At 38.9% G+C, this 27695-nt stretch overlaps 1 protein-coding gene and 3 long non-coding RNA genes across 43 annotated transcripts in view; 1 reads left to right on the forward strand and 3 right to left on the reverse strand.

Moving 5' to 3' along the window:
- Window positions 1–2869: 2869 nt before the first annotated feature.
- LOC126984668 (uncharacterized) lies at window positions 2870–6731 on the reverse strand. Its single transcript, XR_007737328.1, has 3 exons — window positions 6574–6731; window positions 3420–6306; window positions 2870–3016 (listed from the first exon to the last, which is right to left on the reverse strand). It is a non-coding gene; the product is annotated as an uncharacterized LOC126984668 (long non-coding RNA).
- A 30-nt stretch (window positions 6732–6761) lies between these two features.
- Window positions 6762–14347, forward strand: LOC126984669 (uncharacterized). Of its 17 annotated transcripts, XR_007737329.1 has the most exons (4): window positions 6762–10995; window positions 11032–12040; window positions 12240–12800; window positions 12958–14347. It is a non-coding gene; the product is annotated as an uncharacterized LOC126984669 (long non-coding RNA). The 17 variants fall into 17 exon arrangements; XR_007737330.1 differs by lacking the exon at window positions 12958–14347 and having other exon boundaries at window positions 6763–11000; window positions 12240–12839; XR_007737336.1 differs by lacking the exon at window positions 12958–14347 and having other exon boundaries at window positions 6763–10995; window positions 12340–12839.
- Window positions 11128–16704, reverse strand: LOC126984666 (uncharacterized). Of its 18 annotated transcripts, none has more exons than XR_007737320.1 (5): window positions 16607–16704; window positions 16179–16339; window positions 14593–16063; window positions 12136–14499; window positions 11128–12036 (listed from the first exon to the last, which is right to left on the reverse strand). It is a non-coding gene; the product is annotated as an uncharacterized LOC126984666 (long non-coding RNA). The 18 variants fall into 18 exon arrangements; XR_007737318.1 differs by having other exon boundaries at window positions 16301–16339; window positions 16607–16703; XR_007737327.1 differs by lacking the exon at window positions 16179–16339 and adding an exon at window positions 16064–16102 and having other exon boundaries at window positions 14593–15919; window positions 16607–16697.
- Window positions 16705–17550: 846 nt separating this feature from the next.
- Window positions 17551–27695, reverse strand: part of LOC126984664 (phospholipid-transporting ATPase ID-like) — a 199204-nt gene continuing 189059 nt past the window's right edge. For all 7 annotated transcript variants that reach the window (XM_050838545.1, XM_050838548.1, XM_050838546.1 and 4 more), the window contains 4 exons: window positions 25136–25239; window positions 23701–23832; window positions 20703–20902; window positions 17551–18896 (listed from right to left, as the gene is read on the reverse strand). In XM_050838545.1, the coding sequence (XP_050694502.1) occupies window positions 18701–18896; window positions 20703–20902; window positions 23701–23832; window positions 25136–25239 (632 nt within the window). In that variant the 3' untranslated portion in view covers window positions 17551–18700. The remainder of the gene's footprint in view (window positions 18897–20702; window positions 20903–23700; window positions 23833–25135; window positions 25240–27695) is intronic.

The following is a 27695-nucleotide window of genomic DNA, read 5'->3' on the forward strand; positions in this document are numbered from 1 at the left end:
ACGTGGAAATTCAGCCAACAGAACGCCTACTCATTGTGTGGTTGCCCGCTCTGGATGAAAGCAATGATCGTGTTGTTTAATACTCGCTGACGGAAATAATTAAAAAACGGGCGATTCGGCTTTTAAATGAGTTGATGGTATTCGATCTGTAGGGAGGTTGTTCCAGTGACGGATGACTCGGTTTGAGGAGATATTTCTGCCAGTGGGAGGAGGAAGGAGGACCTGAAGGAAGAGATAAAGAAGGAAAATATAGATAATGAAGGGGGAAGAAATAAGGAGAAAAGGAGAGAAAAGAAGAAACTGAAGGAGAAAATAGGAGAAGGAAGTGAAGGAACAGAAGAGAGAAAAAAATATGTAAAAAGAAGAGGAGGAGGAGGAGGAGAAAGAGGAAGAGGAGGAGGAGGAGGAAAGGCAATAGAGGGAGAAGAACTTTAATGTGATGTTGGAAAAATACGAGAAACAAGAATACGTTAAATAAAATACATGAAAACTACAAGAAGTAAAATTAAATAAAGAAGGAAAATATAGATAATGAAGGGGGAAGAAATAAAGAGAAAAGGAGAGAAAAGAAGAAACTGAAGGAGAAATTAAATAGGAGAAGGAAGTGAAGGAACAGAAGAGAGAAAAAAATATGTAAAAAGAAGAGGAGGAGGAGGAGAAAGAGGAAGAGGAAGAGGAGGAGGAGGAAAGGCAATGGAGGGAGAATTTTAAGGTGATGTTGGAAAAATATGAGAAACAAAAGTTAAATAAAATACATGAAAACCGCAATATAATGAGTTAATAAAATACAGTTTCAAAAATTATCGACTTTATTTCTTCACCAACCGTAAGACTCGTGACAGAGAACCAGTAGGATGAATATAAAAACAGGAATCACAACACCGTCCACTTAATAATAACAACTAATAATAATGACAAAAATAATAAGCCGATATAGAGCCACAGACACTCCACGAAGATTAAAAATGATAAAAAGAGGGATAATCAAATAGAAAACTCATAGGCTTGTATCCCTTAGAACAGTAACACTAACAAAAATAATAAGCCGAAATAGAGCCACAGACACTCAATGAAGATTAAAAATGATATAAAACACAAACAATGAATGGTAAGGAGGAGGAGTAGGAGGAGGAGGAGGAGAATAATAAAATAGAAAACTCATAAGTTCGTAACCCTTAGAACAGCAACAATAATAATCATAAAAAAATGCATCACACCAACTTTCCATTATGTTTATTTTTTTTAACTTATGCCTAATCAATAGAATGGGATTAAACATCTTTCTCTGCAGCAACAACAATAGGAATAGTAACCAACCAACCAACACACACACACACACACACACACACACACACACACACACACTCGATAAAATATATATATGTGGTATGTTTTCTCTTTAAAAATATCTCATTCTCTCTGTGTCTCTTTCAGAAAAATACAATCTTGCATGTCCCAAATAAGGAATGCAGAGATGAAGGATATCGCTGTTCACTCCATCATCATATTTTAGCTTATTTTTCCCTTTTTAAATGCACAGTGGATGTATCATGATGTGTATATGTGTTAATAAGTCATAACGTAATACATCTGTCTCTCATTGTGTGCAGGGGCTAACCTACCCAGTGAAATATTAAATAAAGATTCGTATAGTTACAATTTGGATGTACGGTAAACCCTTGCCTGAATCTTTAAACGACGTAAAAACAAATATCTGTATAGTGACAATTTGGATGTACGGTAAACCCTTGCCTGAATCTTTAAACGAGAAACAATTTGGATGTACGGTAAACCCTTGCCTGAATCTTTAAACGACGTAAAAATAAATATCCGTATAGTTACAATTTGGATGTACGGTAAACCCTTGCCTGAATCTTTAAACGGGGTAAAAATAAATATCCGTATAGTTACAATTTGGATGTACGGTAAACCCTTGCCTGAATCTTTAAACGGGGCAAAAATAAATATCTGTATAGTGACAATTTGGATGTACGGTAAACCCTTCCCTGAATCTTTAAACGGGGTAAAAATAAATATCCGCATAGTTACAATTCAGATGTACGGTAAACCCTTGCCTGAATCTTTAAACGGGGCAAAAATAAATATCCGTATAGTGACAATTTGGATGTACAGTAAACCCTTGCCTGAATCTTTAAACGGGGTAAAAATAAATATCCATATAGTGACAATTTGGATGTACGGTAAACCCTTGCCTGAATCTTTAAACGACGTAAAAATAAATATCCGTATAGTTACAATTTGGATGTACGGTAAACCCTTGCCTGAATCTTTAAACGACGTAAAAATAAATATCCGTATAGTTACAATTTGGATGTACGGTAAACCCTTGCCTGAATCTTTAAATGGGGTAAAAATCTTTGTCAATACTGTGGCTGATTTGTCCTTGCTGACCCGTTTTTCAAGGCATGGTTAGTTAGTTTTGACGAGGAGGTGAAGGGACTGAAGAAGGAAAAGGCGTGAAGGAAATTGACCTCCCTTCTGGCCACTCATCTATGCTTCTTTCAATAGGAGCAGCGGTTAACTTCATTTGCTCTCATCCATTTTTGCCCTTGAGCTGCTTCCTTTACTGAAAAAATAGGAGGATCTACTGCATGGAAAATTTGATAGAAGTTGGACACATTTGAAGAGTAAAGGAAAGAAAGAGGAAAAGAAAAGGAGGGGGTGTGAAGGTAGCCAAAGAAGAGAGGAAAGAGACAGGAATGGAAGGGATGGGGAGAGGAAGGAAGGTTGATAGGTTGCAGACTCCTTACGTTCTTATTTCCGTATGCCAATCACACACGCAAAGAGAACCCAGTGTGATAATTTAGAGTAAGGCGTACAGGGCATAAAGGGTTATTCGCCACACCTACACCACGATACATTAGGGTCCGTATTTTCAACCTACTCGCCCTTCTACTCTGAGCTAATCTATGGTGCATACATGATGTGTGGTAATAGTCTTAACCTGAATGCAAGTGGTCTAAGTATTCCAATGGTCTGAATTCTTGAAAACCACCTACAGTCTGACTTCTTGAAAACCCCAATGGAAAACTCTTGTAAACTTCATTGGTACTAATTCTTTAAAAATCCCAAAGGTCCAAACTCTTGAAAACCACCAATGGAAAACTCTTGAAAAACTGCATTGGTACTAATTCTTTAAAAATCCTAAAGGTCCAAATTCTTGAAAACCACCAATGGAACTCTTGAAAAACTGCATTGGTACTAATTCTTTAAAAATCCCAAAGGTCCAAATTCTTGAAAACCACCAATGGAAAACTCTTGAAAAACTGCATTGGTCTTAATTCTTAAAAAATCCCAAAGGTCCAAACTCTTGAAAAACACCAATGGAAAACTCTTGAAAAACTGCATTGGTACTAATTCTTAAAAAAATACCATTGGTCCAAATTCTTGAAAACCACCAACAGTCTGACTTCTTGAAAACCCCCAATGGAAAACTCTTGAAAAACTGCATTGGTCCTAATTCTTAAAAAATACCAAAAGGTTCAAATTCTAGAAAACCCCAATGGCATAACTTCTTGATAAAAAGCCTAATTCTTGAAGCAGAGAAGTATAGTCTGGTGATGTTCATATATTCCGAGACTTGGGCTGCCATCTGCTAGCCCCATAAAAATGATAATAATAGCCTAAAAACCCAATAATCTAGACAGCCAAGGTGGGTCCGACGCTACTCAGATGAGCGGACTTTGGCTACAATCGCCTAATAATAATAATAATGATAAAAAGATGTACGTGTATTTGATCCCGACATATTTGGCATCTCGTGAACTTCAATGATTTTTTTTTTTTTCACATTTTTGCTTAGGTTTTATATTAGTTCCGCAGAAAAAAAAGGCTTGTTGTACACCGTTTCTGGGAGTCGCTCGACGAACCTGTGTCATTCTGCGGGATGTGAGTGTTGTACAATTTGCCTTAGTAACTTTTTTGCCTACGAGTGAAAATTATGAATTGTTGTTTCTGATTTCTCAATTTTGCACTTACGACGCAGACTCAGACGACTCAACGGATATCACAAACGAACAGTGGAAGTAAGGATAGTAGTTGCTGTGGTAGTATTAATAGCAGCAGTAGTAGTAGTAATAAAAAAAATCATGAAAACAACATTAGTACTATTTTCCTTCGCTATCTAAATCTTCTCCCCATCCTACAACCCAACTGGAATAATAATAATGATAACAAAAACTTAGTAGACAAATAGTTAACATGAGAATCAAACACCAAACGGCTATAAATGAAAGTAGTGGCAGTAATCGTAGTAATAGTATATACGAACCAGTTATCCGTAGAGAAAATGAATGAACAAGTACTCGGTTAAATCTATAAACGAAAGAAGTGCCAGAAGTCGTAGTAATTATATATACGAACCAGTTATCCACAGAGAAAATGAATGAACAAGTACTCGGTTAAATCTATAAATGAAAGAAGTGTCAGAAGTCGTAGTAATAGTATATACGAACCAGTTATCCGCAGAGAAAATCAATGAATGAATACTCGGTTAAATCTTCCCCCAGTGAGAGGCTGCCGTAACACCTCCTAACAACTATATGACGACCTACACATCCACCCCTCGCCAGCCTCCGAGAGAACTGTGTATAATGTTACTTTAGGCGTATTTATAAGTGATGATCAGAAGGGAACACCATGTAAGAAATTAAAGGAAAACACAAGCGATTCGCACGCACACACACACACACACACACACACACACACACACACACACACACACTCTGAGAATAAAATGGTTCAAAAAGGATTAACGGACTGTACATATCTATTTCTCCTACCAGGTTTATGAACAGAGCGAGAGAGAGAGAAAGGATAGGTACGCATTGATAGACAAATATATATACACACGGATATAGGGATGAATACACAGTTGGATATGTATAGGGAGTGTGTGCATATACCTTGATGATAAAGAACTGTGAAGGGAAGAGAAGGAGAGGGGGAACAGAAGCAAAAGTGGGGAAAGGGAGAAAAGACTAAAGGAAGGGAAGGAGGAAGAGGTGGAGGAGGGGGAGGAAGGTGAAAGAAAAGAGAAACTATTGAAGGGAAAGAAAGGCGAGCGTAAGATAAGGAAAGGGAAAGAAAGGAGGAAGAAAATAAAGAAAAAGAGAAGGAAAATGAAGAAAGACAATGAGGAAGAGGAAGATAAAACAGAAGAGGAACTAAGGAAGGAAAGGGGAGAGTAAGATAAGGTGAGAGAAAGGAAGGAGGAGGAGGAAAATAAAGAAAAAGAGAAGGAAAATGAAGAAAGACAAAGAAAAGGAGGAAGATAAAACAGAAGAGGAACTAAGGAAGGAAAGGGGAGAGTAAGATAAGGAGAGAGAAAGGAAGGAGAAGGAGGAAAATAAAGGAAAAGAGAAGGAAAATGAAGAAAGAGAAGGAGGAGGAGGAAGATAAAACAGAAGAGGAACTAAGGAAGGAAAGGGGAGAGTAAGATAAGGAGAGAGAAAGGAAGGAGAAGGAGGAAAATAAAGGAAAAGAGAAGGAAAATGAAGAAAGACAAAGAAAAGGAGGAAGATAAAACAGAAGAGGAACTAGGGAAGGAAAGGGGAGAGTAAGATAAGGAGAGAGAAAGGAAGGAGAAGGAGGAAAATAATGAAAAAGAGAAGGAAAATGAAGAAAGACAAAGAGGAGGAGGAAGATAAAACAGAAGAGGAACTAGGGAAGGAAAGGGGAGAGTAAGATAAGGTGAGAGAAAGGAAGGAGAAGGAGGAAAATAATGAAAAAGAGAAGGAAAATGAAGAAAGAGAAGGAGAAAGAAGGTAAGAGAAGAGAAACTAAGAAGGGAAAGAAAAAGGACAGCAAGATAACAACAGGGAAAGGAAGGAAAAGGAGGAAAAGGGAAGGAAAATGAAGAAAGAGAAGGAAGAGTAAGACAAAGGAGAGAGAAGAGAAAGGGAAGGGACATAGAGGGAAAAGTATGAAGCAAAGTACATAGAAATAGGAACAGTATAGAGGAGTTTAAATATCCAGAATTACATGATTTCTAATTGTCGGAGCAGGCCACCACCACAGCCACGTCCTCCCAGCCACATCCCGTCACCTTGAACTAACGGAACCCAACGCTGACTTAACAAATAGTAACATACGCTGCTGTACTAGTAAACCAAAGCTAATGTGTCGTCAGTGATCAGCGATGTGTGTGGGTTAGCAGAAGACAGGACCGAGAGGAGGAGGAGGAGGAGGAGGAGGAGGAGGAGGAGGAGGTGGACCAATGAAGTGAAACAAAGGAATACAGGTCAAAAGAAGAGCTAAACCTTGAAATGGTGTAATAACGATGACCTTAGCTTTGAAAATGTGTGGAACCGATGACCTTAGCTTTGAAAATGTATAAAAAGAATGACCTTAGCTTTGAAAATGTGTTAAACCGATGACCTTAGCTTTGAAAATGTGTAGAACCGATGACCTTAGCTTTGAAAATGTGTAGAACCGATGACCTTAGCTTTGAAAATGTGTTAAACCAATGACCTTAGCTTTGAAAATGTGTTAAACAATGACCTTAGCTTTGAAAATGTGTTAAAACGATGACCTTAGCTTTGAAAATGTGACCTTAGCTTTGAAAATGTGTAAAACGATGACCTTAGCTTTGAAAATGTGTAAAACGATGACCTTAGCTTTGAAAATGTGTAAAACGATGACCTTAGCTTTGAAAATGTGTTAAAACGACGACCTTAGCTTTGAAAATGTGTAAAACAATGACCTTAGCTTTGAAAATGTGTTAAACAATGACCTTAGCTTTGAAAATGTGTTAAACCGATGACCTTAGCTTTGAAAATGTGTAAAAACAATGACCTTAGCTTTGAAAATGTGTAAAACCGATGACCTTAGCTTTGAAAATGTGTTAAAACGATGACCTTAGCTTTGAAAATGTGTAAAAACAATGACCTTAGCTTTGAAAATGTGTAAAAACAATGACCTTAGCTTTGAAAATGTGTTAAAACGATGACCTTAGCTTTGAAAATGTGTAAAATGATGACCTTAGCTTTGAAAATGTGTAAAATCAATGACCTTAGCTTTGAAAATGTGTAAAATCAATGACCTTAGCTTTGAAAATGTGTAAAATCAATGACCTTAGCTTTGAAAATGTGTAAAATCAATGACCTTAGCTTTGAAAATGTGTGAAAATGATGACCTTAGCTTTGAAAATGTGTAAAATCAATGACCTTAGCTTTGAAACTGTGTAAAAACCATGACCTTAGCTTTGAAAGTGTGTTAAACCGATGACCTTAGCTTTGAAAATGTGTAAAACGATGACCTTAGCTTTGAAAATGTGTAAAATGATGATAAATACCAAGAAAAATGTATAAACAGATGACACATGCCTTGAATAATTATAAAACAGATGACTTAAACTTTGAAAATTGATAGAGAGATAATCTAAGCCTCAAAAATGGGTGATAGGATGATAGAAACCTGAAAAATTGTAAAAATATGACCCAACATAACTAAATGAAACTTACGTATTTGTTCCAACCTAATACATGAGGAATTTAAGATGGTAACAAATCAATGAGTGATGATTCGCATATTAAAAATCAGAATAAAAGAGTGGAAAGCAGAATAGCCGGGTGAAATTCTAAATAAATACCTATATGTCAAGGAGCATAATGAGATGGGTGTAATTCTATGTAAATACCAATACATCAAGCAGTGTAATGGGTCGGGTGTTATTCTGCATAAATACCAAAATGTCAAGGAGTAGAGTTGGGTGCAATTCTATGTAAATACCCAAATATCAAGCAGCATAATGAGATGGGTGTGATTCCAAACAAATACCAAGCTGCGGAAAGTTGGGTGTCATTCTATATAAATACCAAAATATCAAGCAGCACGAGATGGGTGTAATTCCAAACAAATACCAAGGTGACAGCTGCGGAAAGTCGGGTGTCATTCTGGATAAACACCTCGTGCAAAGGAAAGGGCGCAGCGGGTGGTGGCCTGCGTGCCGAGCTAACAAGGGCTGAGAGTGGCTGTGTCGGGGGATATAAGACAACCTGAGACCTCTACGAGTAAGTACACTTATGGGGCGCCGCTGCAGGTCGCTCGCCATGCGTTGCGGCGGCGCGGGCAAGGCAACGAACACACACGCACACACGCCTCCACACCCTGACCTGACCACGTGTTGCTCCACCTGCTGCTTCGTTCATCTTGGGGTTCGGTTAGTTTATGTTTGCGGACTTTATGCTAATGGACGCTTTTTAACTTTTTTCATTTATTACGTGTTTTGTCTATTGTTGTCATCAAATGAACGGTCTATTTTGTATAGTTCTGTCTGTTAGTTGTCATTATTATTATTATTATTATTATTATTATTATTATTATTATTATTATTATTATTATTACAGTTGTCCCTCAATTAGTACGTTTTCCAATAGTTCGGTTTTGTTTTTATGTGGATTTTCTAAGATTTTATTAGGATTTTTAAATTTCCCAACGAGCAGGAAATTTAAAAATCCTTAATTAAAAGATTTTCTATGACAATCCGTATAAAACCGAAACTGAACTATTGGAAACTGTACTATTTGAGGGATGACTGTATTATTATTATTATTACGGCTATTAAAAGTTTAGCGTTAGTTGTTTCTTGATGGTTTTCCAACTTAATATCAACAGGCACTTTGTTTTCTTTACTATGACCATTCTTACCATGACTAAACAGCAACTATTTTAGCATCAGTTATATCTGTCGACCCTTTCCAACTTTACCGTTTGTTATTTTTCTTTCTATCATTGCTCGGGAATTATAAGTTAAGCTTCATTTATTACGTTTTTTTAGGCCATATCGCTGTAACAAAGGACTGTCTCCGTTTCCAATCATGATCATTAATTCCAGGTTGCGTAATTTTCTGTATTCGCTTTGCATCCTTTCTCGGCCGGTCTACTTAACATCATCATCATATTCACGAGTTTTCCTTATCTTTATTTATGACATTTTTATCGCCGCCATTGCTTGGTAACCACCACCCACAACTTGTCCCCTAAGCCCCGCCCCCTTGGCTGAGGATATTACGTTGATGGAAATGATGACCTACGCCTTGAAAGTGCGCAAAAAGGGCGGGGGTGTCGGAGGGGGACTTACGGGACAGGCTGGCCAGTGGTGATCGTAAAATTCCTGCGTATCACATCCATAATTAACCCGGTAGCAGCGACGGGCCAAATTTGTGGCTTCACCATGTAGCAGCGACGGGCCAAATTTGTGGCTTCACCATGTAGCAGCTAAGGGCCAAATTTGTACCATGATATTTACCCCCAAGAATAGATGATACATATTCTGATCACTAATGCTTTGATATATATTATGAAATGGTTTGTGTGAGGGGTGATTTTTTCTCATTTTTCTTGCTTGGGGGGACCATTAAGAAACATGATCCCCGCTGCTACCGGGATACCGAAAAACCATCATCACCACTTTCATTCTTCACCATCACATCAAACTATCACATAGACGATTCTTTCTCCTGGAACGGAAATAAAACACAAGCAAGGAATGAGAATGAAGATGCTTTCCTAAACAGACCGTACTGGCTACCCACGCGGCCACGCTCCACCAGCCGCCTGGAGGACTATTTTACCTCATGACATCCATTATTTTTCTATTTCAGGATTCCCAAATACAAGTTATTATCCTTAGTTGTATAATCACACTCTGTACTGCCTGGGGGTTGGGATGGCATGCTCCTCCCTTCTCCTTTGTTGTTTACTTGCAACAATAAACTATCAATCAATCAATCAGTTATTGTTTGGAGCGAAATGTCCAAACACTGCTGGTCGGGAAAAAAATTATACCATCTATTGTTTGTAAGTTGTAAGGTTTGCGTCTATGTGTGATTTATGTGACCGCTGAGTGACGAATCAGGAAAATAATTATACCATCTATTGCTAAGGTTTGCGTCTATGTATGATTTATATGACCGCTGAGTGACGAATGTGTGCCACCCGTACCCACCTCGGCACGGCCCCACACTGGCCTAAAGCATCATAAGATATTTTGTCTCCTAGATATTTTGTTTGTGGCTGTATTTTCCTCTCTAATTTCTCTAGTATAATTTAACCGTGTAGCAGCGACGGGCCAAATTTGTGGCTTTCCCGTGTAGAAGCGACGGGCCAAATTTGTGGCTTTACTGTGTAGAAGCGACGGGCCAAATTTGTGGCTTTACCGTGTAGCAGCGACGGGCCAAATTTGTGGCTTTACCGTGTAGAAGCGATGGGCCAAATTTGTGCCATGATATAAACCACTCCAAAAACATGATACATAATCTGATCACAAATGCTTTGATATATATTATGAAATGGTTTGTGTGAGGGGTGATTTTTTCTCATTTTTCTCGCTTAGAGGGACCATTAAGAAACATGATCCCCGCTGCTACTGGGTTAATTTGGTGTTAGATGGTTATTATTTACGGTGTGGTTATTTCTACTGCTGGTGCTGCGGTAGACATCACCGAAACTGTTAATCCGTTGATAAACAAACGGTGCAGCGGCCCTGTCACCACGGAGACGCACACGAGGGGCCTCACGCAGCGGAGAGGTGGACTGATAGCCAATACGGTCTATTCACAATACGGAAACTCATGAGAGAGAGAATGAGCCTATTTTTTTTCCTACACACCATTAAAAGTTAAATTACCTAAAACACATGAATGAAAAAATACAGGTGTAAAAATTATTGGTATAGTAGAACTCCCAATAAAGATCATTACCACCCCATAAAAATCAATAAAATCAACTTGGTCTAGGGTAATAATGCCAATTAGTACGCACGACCCCAACTGTACTCACAACAGGGATGGAACTGCCCTGGAATAGTGTTCTAAAAGCGTGAAAGACAAGGAGAACAAGAACATGGATAAAAGGAACAAGAAGAACCAAAATGAAAACAGGAACAACTAAGGTAAGGTAAGGTAAGGTAAGGTAAGGTAAGGTAAGGTAAGGTAAGGTAAGGTAAGGTAAGGTAAGGTAAGGTAAGGTAAGGTAAGGTAAGGTAAGGTAAGGTAAGGTAAGGGTAAGGTAAGGTAAGGTAAGGTAAGGTAAGGTAAGGTAAGGTAAGGTAAGGTAAGGTAAGGTAAGGTAAAGTAAGGTAAGGTAAGGTAAGGTAAGGTAAGGTAAGGTAAGGTAAGGTAAGGTAAGGTAAGGTAAGGTAAGGTAAGGTAAGGTAAGGTAAGGTAAGGTAAGGTAAGGTAAGGGAATAAAACAAGAACAAGAATAAAAACAAGAACGCAAAATAAAAACAAGAACGAGAATAAAAATAAAAAGAACAAGAATAAAAATAAAAAGAACAAGAATAAAAAAGAACGAGAATAAAACAAGAACGAAAATAAAAAACGAGAACGAAAATAAACAAGAACGAGAATAACAATAAAAAAACAAGAAAAGAACCAGAACAAGAACCGCCTCACGATTCTTCCCGACGAGTACTAATTGGAACCGTGCGTACATATTGGCACGGACACACACCACCCTGGACAACAAAACCCCACACCCACCAAACACTACCGAGGCGAAGCAACACAGCGCACTCTGGAAACACGAGAACCTGGAACATATGCATGACAATAAATAAGAAATGAATGACAAAAAAAAGGGCTTTCCGACGCAATGATGATGATGGCACGCTATACACACATACGAACAAACGACGCTTCCGAGATGTGCCGGGTACGCTGCATGTGTGTATGTGTGGTAATGGTCTGTTACTCCGAGATCCGTGGCTCTGATTGACGGATTAAGGAACTTTTACCACATGTATTGCTGCAGGTGTTTGATCATAGTTTAGTGGTTGATCTTTTTCTTGATTCTTGCTCCGTTTCCGAGACCTGGGTTATGAAACGTCAATTATTTCCATACATGTCCGTCTTGCAATATATCAATCCCTTATTCTTTGCTTTTAGTGATCCTCCCTCTGTTTCCGAGACCTTGGATATGAAACGTCAATTATCTTCCCTACATGTCTGTCTTGCAATATATCAATCCCTTATTCTTTGCTTTTAATAATACTTGCTCTGTTTCCGAGACCTGGGTTATGAAACATCAATTATTTCCCTACATGTCTGTCTTGCAATATATCAATCCCTTATTCTTTGCTTTTAATAATTCTCGCTCCGTTTCCGAGACCAAGATTATGAAACGTCAATCATTTCCCCTACATGTCCGTCTTGCAATATATCAATGCCTTATTCTTTGCTTTTAATAATTCTCGCTCTGTTTCCAAGACCTAGGTTATGAAACGTCAATCATTTTCCCTACATGTCTGTCTTGCAATATATCAATCCCTTATTCTTTGCTTTTAGTGATTCTCCCTCTGTTTCCGAGACCTAGGTTATGAAACGTCAATTATCTTCCCTACATGTCTGTCTTGCAATATATCAATCCCTTATTCTTTGCTTTTATTAATTCTCGCTCTGTTTCTGAGACCTAGGTTATGAAACATCAATCATTTTCCCTACATGTCTGTCTCGCAATATATCAATCCCTTATTCTTTGCATTTATTAATTCTCGCTCTGTTTCCGAGACCTAGGTTATGAAACGTCAATTACTGGTCAGATTTGTGCATTAGTCTGATTTCGCCGTTTTCATTTCTTTTCTGGATTCTTCAGGTTGATATTCCTTGCATACTTATTCTTCCGATTATACGAAATTTCTGCTTATCATTCCGCTTCTTATCATTATTTTGTTTCTGCCTTTTAACGAATTTAACTTTAATATTTTTGCGTCTTTTTTTCTGCATTTTGATTAAGTTATTTTCATTCTGTTGACGTTCTCGAGTACTTATTCTGAGGTCCAGTTATATGAAATTTCTGCTTATCATTCCGCTTCTTATCATTATTTTGTTTCTGCCTTTTAACGAATTTAACTTTAATATTTTTGCCATTTTTTATTTGCATTTTGATTAAGTTATTTTCATTGTGTTGACGTTCTCGAGTACTTATTCTGAGGTCCGGTTATGTAAAATTTCTGCCTGTCAAACATTTTCCCCTTATCCTCTGCATGTCACCTTCTCCCATCTCGCCGGCTTACGCACACCATCTTCCGAGTCACTTATATTAATTACGGCTTAGGACACATAAACACATGCATAGTAAACTCGTAAAAAATGCTCGCCCCTCACATCCAACATTACGCAAGGTGCAAAGAAACAAACCCTCTACCTGTCCGTCCCTCCGTGCGAATAACGTACAAACACCAACGTACGGCACTCCCAGCAAAGACGTGGAGGTTGTATTCGACTATTTACGCTTTCAAGGTGCTCTGAGGTCTGCTATGTCGCCGTTACGCTATTACGAAAATAAATCTCGGGCTATGTGTATTACTTTTTTTCTTAAGACGTAATTGTAACAGCCAGGAGCTAAGTGTCTGGCGTGGAAATGAAAGGTAAATGTGTTGTTGGCACCAATGTTTCCTTTGTATATGTAAAGGAAATCCTCGAGTTACAACATATGTGACTTAACAACCACCCTGTCAGTCCCGAGCCCCGTTGCGACTCAAGGACTCCCTGTATACCTATTATATATATATGTATACGCACGTAGTTATGTATAAGATAATGTATATATATATATTCTTAATGTATGCAGATATAAAACGGGGGAGAAATCAGAAGTACGGCATATATAACGTCACGCAAAATGCCTCCCCCCTAGTCCTAACAACGTGAGGGGTAAGTACACAGGTTGGGGAGGTCAGGTCAGGTCAACCGTCCACAGTAAGGTCAGTAGCGAATGACCTTATATATTTTTTTTGGGGGGAGTGAAGTTTTTATATTTAGGTTTTTGGTGCATTGTTCCTTCACCTGTTTATTTTTTAGTCACTACGCTTCATTCTTTCAACTGCTCTGGAAACACTTCACTACTCTCTCCGTTACTCTTGTTATATAACGCCTCACTCCTTCCACTTTTCTCAATACATGCGAGATCAAATGTCAGTTACTAGAGCTCAACCTGATCTGATCCTTATGTTTGCTCGTGTCCGCGCTTCCTCATCAATTCATCTTGTTTGTCAATACGTAACACTTCACTTCTTAAACTTCCCTCAATATGTAAGAGATCTAACACCAATTACTAGAGTCCAACCTGATCTGATCCTTCTGTTTGCTAGTGTCCGTGTTTTTCCTTGTCAATTCTTCTGTTTTTCTTCATTACGTAATGCTTCACTTCCTCCGCTTCTCTCAATACGTACAAAGTCAAACGTCACTCACAAATGTTCAACCTGATATGATTCTTCTCTTCAATGGTGTGTTTTCCTCATCAATTCATCTTCCGTTTTTCTTCATTACGTAACGCTTCACTTCCTCTGCTTCTCTCAATACGTAAGAACTCAAGACATCACTCACAAATGATCTTCCTGATATGATTCTTCTCTTCAATGGTGTGTGTTTTCCTCATCAATTCATCTTCTGTTTTTCTTCATTACGTAACGCTTCACTTCCTCAGCTTCTCTCAATACGTAAAAACTCAAGACATCACTCACAAATGTTCAACCTGTCATCTTCTGTTTTTCTTCATTATACAACGCTCACTTCTCCAGCTTCTCTCTCATCGTAAAACTCAAGACATCACTCACAAATGTTCAACCTGATATGATTCTTCTCTTCGATGGCGTGTGTTTCCCCTCATCAATTCTCCTTAATATTTTTCATCCCTTCATTCACATTTATACTCTTTCCATTTGCTAGTCTTTAATTGTTTTCTTTATTGGTCTTCTTCTTTATTTCCATCTTTTTTTCTTTACTATGTTCACTGTTTCTTAATTTCCATCTGTATCAATTATTTCCACTGCCTTCTTTGTTTTCTTATTTCCTTCTGTATCTGATATTTTTCCTTCCTTCTTCCTTGTATGTATCAACTGTTTTTACCTTCCTTATTTATTCCTGCATTCATCTTTTCCTTCATTTCCTTCTGTATCTAATATTTTTCCTTCCTTATTTATTCCTGCATTCATCTTTTTCTTCATTTCCTTCTGTATCTAATATTTTTCCTTCCTTCTTTCTTATGTGTATCCATCGTTTTCTTATTTATAATCTGTATCATCTGTTTTTACCTTCCTTATTTATTCCTGCATCCATCTTTTTCTTCATTTCCTTCTGTATCCACTTTTTGTACCTCCCTTCTTCGTTCTCTCATTCCTATAAATTCGCTTATCTTCTTCCTCTTGTTATTCATTCATATCTTTCTTGGTTATTTGTTTTTCTTCTTTTACGTACTCACGACTATACTCATGACTTACTGGATACGTAAGGAGTCAAATTTTGTATCTTCGGCCTTCCTTCTTTCTTTTACGTATCAATCTTTTCTTATTTCTAACCTGTATTGACTGTTTTTACTTTCCTTATTTATTCCCACATCCACCTTTTGCTTCCTCACCAATTACCCACCACACAAACACACCCGTCAGTCCGTCATTCTATTACTCGGCGTATGTTACATCCTTTCCTTATTCTGCGACTTCTGGCGACAGTAAAGAAAGGAACTGGGTCTTGCATTCGCTTTTAGATCTTCACGTTTAGGCACTTGTGGAGAAGACTTTGGGGCTTTCGTAGTTGCTGGAAATATCTCGCTTTGATCATAACACACACTGCTTTGTTTTGAGTACGTTTTTGTTAGCGTGATTAGACTTTGATGCTGTTTTGATTTGTCGCCGTTGAACTCTTTTGGGAATTTACGATGATATATTTTTTATTTTATTTATTTTGTTCATCTTCCTTTCTGAACTGGCGGCTTGATTTTTTTATTTTTTATTTTTTTATTTTTTTTGTCAGTGTGATTTGACTTTGATGCAGTTTTGATTCGTTGCCGTCGAACTCTTTTTGGGAATTTACAGATATATTTTTATTTATTTATTTCGTTCATCCTCCTTTTTGTGGCGGCTTGAATTTTTTTTTTTTTGTCAGTGTGATTTGACCTTGATGCAGTTTTGATTTGTCGCCGTTGAACTCTTTTTGGGAACTTACAATGATATATTTTTATTTATTTATTTCGTTCATCTTCCTTTCTGAACTGGTGGCTTGTATTTTTTTTTTTTTTTTGTCTGTCAGTGTGATTTGACCTTGATGCAGTTTTGAGTCGTTGCCGTCGAGCAGTGATACTTCTTTTCTCATTTGCTTCGTTTGTCTTCCTTTCTGAACCAGCGGCTTGTATTTTTTTTTTTAGTGTGATTTGACCTTGATGCAGTTTTGATTCGTTGCCGTTGAACAGTGATACTTTTTTTCTCATTCTCTTCGTTTGTCTTCCTTTCTGAACTGGCAGGTTGTATTTTTTTTTTTTTTGGTTAGTGTGATTTGACCTTGATGCCGTTTTGATTCGTTGCCGTTGAACAGTGATACTTTTTTTCTCATTTGCTTCGTTTGTCTTCCTTTCTGAACCAGCGGCTTGTATTTTTTTTTTTTTTTGGGGGTTAGTGTGATTTGACCTTGATGCCGTTTTGATTCGTTGCCGTCGAACTCTTTTTTGGAATTGCCGATGATGCTTTTCTTTTTCATTCTCTTCGTTTGTCTTCCTTTCTGAAACAGCGGCTTGTATTTTTTTTTTTTTTGGTTAGTGTGATTTGACCTTGATGCAGTTTTGATTCGTTGCCTTTGAACAGTGATACTTTTTTTTTCATTCTCTTCGTTTGTCTTCCTTTCTGAACCAGCGGCTTGTATTTTTTTTTTTTTTTACATTTTACTTTTATTTACTTTTTATCTGTTTTGATTATTCTTCCTGAACAGTATCAAATATTTCACTTTTCTCATTCTCTTCGTTTGTCTTCCTTTCTGAACCAGCGGCTTGTATTTTTTTTTTTTTTTTTTTACATTTTACTTTTATTTACTTGTTATCTGTCCCTGTTTATTCTTCCTGAGACTGTATCAAATATTTCCGCTTCTTTTCTCTCCCTTCTCTTCACCATTTTCTTTTTCCCTTTCTTCATTAACTATTTTCTTCTTTATTTCATTTTTTCCTTAATATTCTCCGTACATTTTCTTTTTTTCCCATTTTCTTTTTCCCTTTCTTCATTAACCATTTTCTTCTTTATTTCATCTTTTCCTTAATATTCTCTGTACATTTTCTTTTTTTCCATTTTCTTTTTCCTTTTCTTCTTTATTTCCTCTTTTCCTTAATATTCTCTGTACATTTTCTTATTTTACCATTTTCTTTTTCCTTTTCTTCTTTATTTCCTCTTTTCCTTAATATTCTCCGTACATTTTCTTTCTTTCCCATTTTCTTTTTCCCTTTCTTCATTATCCATTTTCTTCTTTATTTCATCTTTTCCTTAATATTCTCTGTACATTTTCCTTTTTTCCCATTTTCTTTTTCCTTTTCTTCTTTATTCCCTCTTTTCCTTAATATTCTCTGTACATTTTCCTTCTTTCCCATTTTCTTTTTCCTTTTCTTCATTAACCATTTTCTTCTTTATTTCATCTTTTCCTCAATATTCTCTATACATTTTCTTTTTTTCCCATTTTCTTTTTCCTTTTCTTCTTTATTCCCTCTTTTCCTTAATATTCTCTGTACATTTTCTTTTTTTCAATTTTCTTTTTCCTTTTCTTCATCATCCATTTTCTTCTTTATTTCATTTTTTCCTTAATATTCTCCGTACATTTTCTTTCTTTCCCATTTTCTTTTTCCTTTTCTTCTTTATTTCCTCTTTTCCTTAATATTCTCTGTACATTTTCCTTCTTTCCCATTTTCTTTTTCCTTTTCTTCATTAACTATTTTCTTCTTTATTTCATCTTTTCCTTAATATTCTCTATACATTTTCTTATTTTCCCATTTTCTTTTTCCTTTTCTTCTTTATTTCCTCTTTTCCTTAATATTCTCTATACATTTTCCTTCTTTCCCATTTTCTTTTTCCTTTTCTTCATCATCCATTTTCTTCTTTATTTCCTCTTTTCCTTAATATTCTCTGTACATTTTCTTTCTTTCTTTCTCTTCTCTATTCACCATTTTTCTTTTTCCCTTTCTTCTTCATCATCCATCTTTCTTCTTTATTTCCTCTTTTCCTTAATATCTTCTGTACACATTTACTTTCTTTCTCTATTCCTCTCTTTCTCTTCTTCACCCACATCCACTGTAGACTTGTTCCTTTTTTTCCTTTATTTCCTCTTCTTTAAATCCACTGTACACTTCTTCCTTTATTTTTCAACTCAGAGAATCCATTTTTTTCTTTTCTTTCACACTGAGACCAACGGAAACACTCCCTCAACAGTTGACACTTCACTCCCGCCGACGCAACACAAGCACAGCAGCACAAGGCGGCGTGCGTAGAGTCTGTGTGTTTGCTCTGCCGCCGTCGCTGTGTTCCGAGTGTTGCGTCGCTCTAGTGCGGCTTCAAGGCTTAGACACTATCCAGGACGACAAGAACACTCCCCAACAACACAATAGCAACACACAGCCTTCACCTTTTTGTTAACGTTACGTCGCAACTGCCGTGGATTATACGCACACGAACGTTGCTTAGAGAGACGCACACACACACACACACACACACACACACATGGCGGTAATCAGTGTTTCTAGTCTGCATATGTATATACGTAACACACACACACACACACCATACACGCGTTAGTGACACACACACACACACACACACACACAAACCCCTATACGTAAGCACCTGTTCTTCCGTTTGTTCCTCACCATCGGCGCACCATTACCCTTTACGATCAACAACAAATCACCAGCGTAGCACCTCCGCCGCACCTCACACCTCGACGGTAGAGGGCGCCGGAGCCACGATGGGGACGCGACCCTGGTCCGAGCGGGGGTTGTTGGCGCGGCCGTTGGACAGCGCGCCTTGCCTGGGGTTCCTCGGGCGCATGATCTTCCCGCTGGTGATGAGCCGACCGAAGCCTTCCTGGTGGGCGAACGCGTAGCCTGACCGGATGGACCGACGGGACCTGCCGAAGAGACGGAGTGGTTATTTTTATTCGGCTGTGATTGGGTTTTGTTTTCCTGTTTGTATTTGTTTGTCTTGTTATGTTTGTTCGTGTGGCAAAATATTCATTCGTCTCACTGCGTTTGTTTGTCTGTGGTTGTGTTTTATAATGTTTTTTGTGTGTGTTTTAATTTTATCGATTTTTTTTTTTTGTGGGTCCATTTTTTTTCTCTGGTGGAATGATATTAATTTTCTGTTAATTGATGTATTGACGTAATTATGTTTGTTTGTCTGTGAGTGAGTGCGTTTTGTTGTGTTTGTGTGTGAGGCTGAATTTTGTGTGCTTTATTTATTTATTTATTTTTTTTTCTCTCTAGTGGAATGATTTTTTTGTTTGTTTTTATTGTGATTGTGTTTTGTTGTGTTTGTGTGTGAGGCTCAATTTTGTGTGGCTTATTTTTTTGTGTGTGTTTTGTTTTGTTTCTCAAGTGGAATGATTTTTTTTGTTTGTTTTTATTGTGATTGTGTTTTGTCGCATCATGTTTTATTTTGTGTCTGAATTTTGTGTTGGTTATCATTTATTGTGTTTCAGTTGTGGGATTTTCATTGATTGACTGACGTGTGAGTGGATGGAGGGATTAATTTTTTTATCCACAGCTTTCCAACAACACTGGAAGACACACATCAGGGTTATTAAATGTTGTACGTAATAATACTGCCGGGGTCCTCGAATTACGACGAAATTCCTTTTCTGCGACGCGTCATGACTCAATTTTGTATGCAAGTCAAAACTCGGCCTTTATCAGAAGGAACCGTCCGCCCCAACCCTCAAGTCAAGGCGCCGTAAACACCTAAATCAGTCACCTGTGGCAACGCAGTAATAAAGTCATAATTAGTCAGTAAATATTTGTATGAAAAACACTTCAAGGCCATAAACATAAAATAATAAAACAAAAAACAAAGGAGCAGATCCCTTCACATGATCAAGGATGCATCTTTATCCTTGATAGTTGTTGCAACCGTTGAACGGCTGAATTCCAGCACACAACCAATGTTTGGCGCTGTTTTTCCCTTCCAAGTGTTTTACAGTGTCTAATTTCACTTCCGTTGTGATGGCTTTCCTTTTCTTAGAGGCACTGCCAACAGATGAGTCTGCCTTACGCTTGGGAGACACAGTGGAGCCTGAAGTCAATGAAAAAAGAACACAAACCAAAGAGAGAGAAGCACAACAAACCAAAATTGTGTATAGCGTGAAAGGCCTTGTCTTCTTCCTTGGTCAAGCGCCACGAAGACATATTTTTTCGCCGCAGTCGTGAACTAGTTCAAGCGTGAAGTTCGTAATTACAACACAAATGTCAGTGGAAACAACGATTTCTCAATAATTTATGAGGATTGCTTCGTGACCTCAAAACGTTGTAGGATGAGGCCATCGTGACCCGAGGAGCCCCTGTAATAATAATAATAATAATAATGATAATAAAGATAATAATAATAATAATGACAGTAATAGTAATGATAATTCTCTCTCTCATACCCACACACACACTTCTGGAACTCTTTTCCCACTGTTTTTCTTATTTTTTCCCTTCGACCTCCTCTTCTATTGGGAAAAAAAAAGTAATAATTATAAAAAAAAATAAAACAACTCACACACACACACACTTCTGCAACCTTTCTCCATAGTTGTAAAAAGTATAAATAAAAACAAAAAATGATACAAACACACACACACACACACACACACACACACACAAAAGTATAAATAAAAACAAAACATGATACAAACACACACACACACACACACACACACACACACACAACCCCATACCTGCGGGCGGAGGGCGTGCGCGCGATCCTGTGTTCGGTGCGCTGGCTCGCCAACTTCGCGTCGTGCCTCTGCTTGAACCGCACCTTGTCCGAGAGCGTGGGATGGACGTCCACCCAGTAGAACCGCCAGGCCATCACCGGCAGCATGAGGATGACGATGGTGAGGAGGGTGGTGAAGTAGAACATCGGCTCACCCATCGCCTGTGTGGGGGTGATGATGGTGGTGAGTGTGGTGAGGGGTGTGTGGGGGATGGTGAGTATGGTGATGAGGGTGGGAAGGGTAGGGAAGGAAAGTATGGGGTCTTCTACTGCTTGTGTGTGGGAGAGAGGAGGAGGAGAGGAGAGGAGAGGAGAGGAGAGAAGAGGAGAGAAATGGAAAGGAAAGGAGAGAAGAGGAGAGGAGAGGAGAGGAAAGGAAAGGAGAGGAGAGGAGAGAAGAGGAGAGGAGAGAAATGGAAAGGAAAGGAGAGAAAAATGAGGAGAGAAAAGAAGAGAAAAAAGAGAAGAGGAGAGAAATGGAAAGGAAAGGAGAGAAATGAGGAGAGGAGAGAAGAGAAGAGGAAAAAGAAAAAAAAGAAGGGAAGTGGAGAGGAAAGGAGAGAAAAAAGAGGAGAGGAGAGAAATAAGAAAAAAAAGTCTCCTCACATTATGTTCTTTAGTCTGATCTCTCTCTCTCTCTCTTTAATTTTCTTAGTTTTCTTTTTTTCCCCTTTAATTTTTGTTGTTCTCTCTCTCTCTCTCTCTCTCTCTCTCTCTCTCTCTCTCTCTCTCTCTCTCTCTCATTAATTTTCTTAGTTTTCTTTTTTCCCCTTTAATTTTCGTCGTTCACTCTCTCTCTCTCTCTCTCTCTCTCTCTCTCTCTCTCTCTCTCTCTATTTAATTTTCTTAGTTTTCTTTTTTTCCCCTTTAATTTTTGTTGTTCTCTCTCTCTCTCTCTCTCTCTCTCTCTCTCTCTCTCTCTCTCTCTCTCTCTCTCTCTCTCTCTCTCTCTCTCTCTCTCTCTCTCTCTCTCTCTCTCTCTCTCTCTCTCTCTCATTAATTTTCTTAGTTTTCTTTTTTTCCCCTTTAATTTTCGTTGTTCTCTCTCTCTCTCTCTCTCATTAATTTTCTTAGTTTTCTTTTTTCCTTTAATTCTCTCTCTCTCTCATTAATTTTCTTAGTCTCTCTCTCTCTCTCTCTCTCTCTCTCTCTCTCTCTCTCATTAATTTTCTTAGTTTTCTTTTTTTCCCCTTTAATTTTCGTTGTTCTCTCTCTCTCTCTCTCTCTCTCTCTCTCTCTCTCTCTCTCTCTCTCTCTCTCTCTCTCTCTCTCTCTCTCTCATTAATTTTCTAAGTTTTCTTTTTTTTCCCCTTTAATTTTCGTTGTTCTCTCTCTCTCTCTCTCTCTAAGATTTTTTTTTCTTCAATTTTTTATTTATTTAGTATTTCTTTTTTTCAGCTGGCTTCTTTCTTTTTTTTTAGTTTGATTTAGTTTTTATTCTATACTATTCTACTCTATCCATCCGTTGCGGCTAACTTGACGCTGTGAATGGCCGAGAAACAGCTAAATAAGGGATAATTACGAGGGCAGCAAAACAGCCTGGGGTGACCATCAGCGTGCTTCTCTCACACCCATGCAATCGCTAGTATTTTTTCCCCACTCAAAAATTATTGCTACCGGGTATTTTTGGCTACAAGATAAGCCCATTTGTGACGGTTGGCATCTAAACCTGACGCTCCTGGTGACAACTGACCTGGGAGCAACGATGTCAGGTACTGTACCAGCTTATCTTAGTATATATCGAATTTTCCGTCCGTTTACACATAACTATAGTCTTCCAAATATGTCGAGGCCGGTCTGGCGTAGGCTCCCACGGGTCATTTCCTCCCCTCTGCTCTGCCACACAGTCCCAACACCCATCCCTTCCTCTCATATATAAGCTATAGGTGACATATGAGAGGAAAAAATGGGTATTGGGACTGTGTGGCAGAACAGAGGGGAGAAATGGACCCATGGAAGCCAACGCCAAAACGGACTCGACAATTTGGTTTCACTATAGTGCCAGAGGAGCATCGATACTTAACACTAATAACGCGAACTTTAATTTTGTATCGTTATTGGTTCTTGTTCGACAGGTTTAGGGCCTGAAAATGATTACGCAATGTTCTAAGCACACGAGAATCTGGCAACACTGCCCTGGGAGTGACCTACCGGTTGCCACATGTCACCAGTCTCGTGTAGTGGACAACACCAGCCGTACTGACCCAGGGGGACTAAGGGTCGTATCATAAGACATTCCGTCGCCCAAGGCTTTCGTAGGAGTTGTATGCATTTCCAGGAGTAGTTTATGACCCTGGTGTTAGTCAGTTACCCTTATGCATTTCCAGGAGTAGTTTGTGACCCTGGTGTTAGTCAGTTACCCTTATGCATTTCCAGGAGTAGTTTATGACCCTGGTGTTAGTCAGTTACCCTTCTTCTGTACCGTGAACCAAAGGAAACACTCAATAGAAACCGAGTGACCCCCTCTTTGACCTTTAGAAATAGTTGACGTGAGAAGCGAAGGAGTCTTATAATACTAACCTAAATGTGTTTGGACGGAAATGCCGAAGTGTAAAGAATGAGCTAACCCTCCCTGCACCCTAATCTCTCTCTCTCTCTCTTGCATTCCCTCTTCTACATTCCTTAATCTGAATATCTCTCTCTATTTCATTTTCTCTCCTATTTTATTCTCTTCTGAAATCTGAACTTCTCTCTCTCTCATGCCAACACACGCACACAAGACTTTCCTTTTCTCTTCTATATTTTTTTTCTATTTCTTAATCTGCACCTTTCTCTCTCTCTCTCTCTCTCTCTCATACACACACACACACACACACACACACACACACACACACACACACACACACACACACACTTTCCTTATCCCGTCTATATATTTTTTCTATTTCTTAATCTGCACCTCATCCCTCTCTCTCTCTCTCTCTCTCTCTCTCTCTCTCTCTCTCTCTCTCCCTACGTACCTTGGCGAGGGCCCCCACGTACTCCCCCTTCAGCAGGTAGTTGTAGGCGTACTGCAGGAGGAGGTAGAAGATGAGGGAGCCCCAGATGGTGATGTGGTTAAACAGCGTCCAGTACGAAGTGTCAAGGCAAATCTGTTGAAGGGGAGGACGGGTGAGTGTGACGCAAGATGATGGTGGTGATGCGTGAGAGAGTGATGATGGTGGCGATCTTATCATCTCCTACACAAACACGTACATGTCTTTAGGTGCCTGGTTTACTGATGACGGGAAAACAAACACAGCGATGAAGCTCCATGAAACTCCAAATGAGGCAACAGTGAACAAGTTCATGATCTTTTGTGCTTCGAACACAGAGATGCTTTTCACCTATAGGAGCCAGGTGTTTAGTGCAGCCATGAGCGGGGCTTTGCTTTACAGCACTGAAACATGGTTTACTTACAACCCAAAAGACTGAAGGCTCAATACAGTATAACAAGTCAGTTAGAAGTTTATTAGGGGTGAGACACAATACGAGCACTGATATGTGCCTAGTAGAGGCAGGAACATATCCGGCGGAGCATAAACTTGTAGAGAGAAAGTATGAGTTGTTAAAAACAAAATTGCAAGCTGGAGACTTGGAAGAACCATTGTATCAGACATTTGAACTGTGTCGCCAAGCTGGGCGTTATCACGATAAGTTATCGCAATACTTTATCGCTGATAACAAAATCGGGTTATCGGCCATCCGCGACTTACTGCCTGAAATTTGTGATCCCATTGTAAAGAACGCAAACAGAGACCAACGGCTTGTGTTAACACGTGGCAGCGTGGCGCGTGGCCTCTCAGCTGGGTCTCGAGTGACGGAGTGAGTGCCAGTGTTCCGGTTCCCAGTGCTTCAGTGCTTCTTTACTGAAGTGACTGTTAAACTGTTAATGGTGATAAGTAAGAATAACTTAATAAGTAGTGATGGGCCAGTTCATGAGAGACCAGTGTTTGTAAACAAAAGCGCCAGCTTTTGACGGTGGGGACGCCAAATAACACAACACTGGTTCAGGCGTTTCTAGTATTACCGTCCATATGTAGGCTATGTGTCAGTGTGTGGTTTTCAGGTTTTGTAAGTTTTCTAAACTACAGATAATGAAAATTTGAATTCATCTGTTTTTATTTAAAATATCAATATAGTATCGTTTTCGCCTATTGGCCTTATCGCTAGCTAGTATCGGAATTGTGGATTTATATCGGGTATCAGTTATCGGTTATCGCCTATATTTGTGTTTCCAGTTAACGAATATCGGTTATCACCGATAAGGTTTTTCATTATCAGTTATCGGTTGTCAGGAATAAGGTTTTCTGTTATCGTGCCCAGCTATGCTGCTACTACTACTACTACTACTACTACTACCACCACTACTACTACTACTATTACTTACTGCCTCCTGTCCTCCCCATTCTGTACCTGCATAGTGACGACGATGACGAGTATGGTGGCGACCACGCTCCCGAAGGTCTGCTGGTCGGCCATGCTGCGGCCCTCCGTGTCCATGGCATTGTAGTAGGCCCCTGTGACGGTGTGGGGGGGAGGAGGAGGAGGAGGTTGGGGTGAAAGGGTGAGAAGGAGGAGGAGGAAAAGGTTATGGGAGTAAAGAAGAAGAGGAGGAGAATGAGGAAGAAGAGGAGAGGAGGAGGAGGAGGAGGAGGAAGGGGAGAAAGAGGAGGTTAGGGGTGAAAAGAAGAGAAGGAGGAGGAGGAGAAGGTTAGGGATGGAAGGTAGGGAAAGGAGAGGAGGAGGAGGAGGAGGAGGAGGAGGAGGAGGAGGAGGAGGAAGAGGAGGAGGTTAAGAGTATAAGGAAGAGGTAGAAAAGACAGGAGGAAAGGAAGACAACATTAGTGCGTGCGTCCATGTGTGTGTGTGTGTGTGTGTGTGTGTGTGTGTGTGTGTGTGTGTGCCGTGTAATTCCCTAGCAGATAAAAAAAAAATTACTCTTATCAATGTTGTAATGATGTTGTTATGGCAGGAATATTAGTTGAGTGTGTATAGAACAGGAACTTTTCCAATGCGATGGTTTCCGAGAGTGAAGAATATGCATAGAATCTGAGAGAGTGTACAGCGGAAACCTTGGTGTTGTTACGGTTTCTGAGAGAGATTTTTATGTATCAGAAAAAATATACCTATGCACTTTATATCAAATAGATTATAGTATAAACTTGAATCATATAACTGAGGTCTATATCAATGGAAATTCAAGATAAATATATGTACATCAAGTGTTCGTGGAGGATAAACTCGAGTCTTATAATTATTCCCGTAACACATTCGTAACAAGTGTGAGAGTTGGTACTGAGTTTAATATCAAGGCAAAGTCAAGATTTAAATATACATCAAGTTTTCGTGGAGGATAAACTCAAATCTTATAATTATTTCCGTAACACATTCGTAACAAGTGTGAGAGTTAGTACTGAGTTTAATATCAATGCAAAGTCAAGATTTATATATACATCAAGTTTTCGTGAAGGGTAAACTCGAATCTTATAATTATTTCCGTAACACATTCGTAACAAGTGTGAAATATGGTACTGAGTTTAATATCAATGCAAAGTCAAGATTTAAATATACATCAAGTTTTCGTGTAGGGTAAACTCGAGTCTTATAATTATTTCAGTAACACATTCGTAACAAGTGTGAAAGTTGGTACTACTGAGTTTAATATCAAGGCAAAGTTAAGATTTAAATATACATCAAGTTTTCGTGAAGGATAAACTCGAATCTTATAATTATTTCAGTAACACATTCGTAACAAGTGTGAAAGATGGTACTGAGTTTAATATCAATGCAAAGTCAAGTTAGATATAAATAACAATTGTGACATCAAGTTTAAGTGAAGGGTGAACTTGGATCATGTAATATTTTTCAGTACACACATTCGCAACAAGTGTGAGAGAGTGGTACCCAGCGTTGCCAAACTGCCGTACTCTGAACATTGTATTTACTGTTTTTAGGCGCCAAGAATGTCATAACCACACACACAACGGTAGAAAATTAAAGTCATCATTAACCGTGTAGCAGCGACGGGCCAAATTTGTGGCTTTACCGTGTAGCAGCGACGGGCCAAATTTGTGGCTTTACCGTGTAGCAGCGACGGGCCAAATTTGTGGCTTTACCGTGAAGCAGCGACGGGCCAAATTTGTGGCTTTACCGTGCAGCAGCGACGGGCCAAATTTGTGGCTTTACCGTGTAGCAGCGACGGGCCAAATTTGTGGCTTTACCGTGTAGCAGTGACGGGGCAAATTTGTGCCATGATATAAACCCCCCAAAATAGATGATGCATAAACTGATCACAAATGCTTTGATATATATTATGAAATGGTTTGTGTGAGTGATGATTTTTTGTCATTTTTTTTGCGTAGAGGGACCATTAAGAAACACGATCCTCGCTGCTACCAGGTTAAAACAAGTAAATACTGATGGTTTTCGTCATCGAACAGAAACTGCGAAAATGCAATGCGCTGAGTACGATATAATTTGGCATCGCTGGACTGGTACAGAGTTTAATATCAATGCAACACCGACATATAAACAACAACCAGGACATCAACTTTCCACGACGACAAAATGCAAAACACTCACATCAAGGATTAATAACATGACGGCTTGCATCGTATAAACAGCAATGCAACACCAATTGGCGGATATGTGTCTTGTGATGTTGACAGCCACACACACACACACACACACACACACAAGTGGATGGATTGCATGTGCTGGTGGTGGTGGTTGTGGTGGTGGTTGTGGTGGTGTGGTGGTGCCTCGTAACTTACATGTACCGCTTCCGTCAAGTCGTTAGTTAAGGTGTGTTTTCCCTTTTATTAATATTATCTTTCTCGGTTCCTTACCTGAGATGAAGTGTTGGTATATGTTACATTGTGCTCTCTCTCTCTCTCTCTCTCTCTCTCTCTCTCTCTCTCTCTCTCTCTCTTTTACAGTACACTTCTAACTCTTAATTTTTGCTTGTTTTTAT

This window comes from Eriocheir sinensis, chromosome 57 (genome assembly GCF_024679095.1).
Source record: "Eriocheir sinensis breed Jianghai 21 chromosome 57, ASM2467909v1, whole genome shotgun sequence".
Taxonomy (NCBI): domain Eukaryota; kingdom Metazoa; phylum Arthropoda; class Malacostraca; order Decapoda; family Varunidae; genus Eriocheir; species Eriocheir sinensis.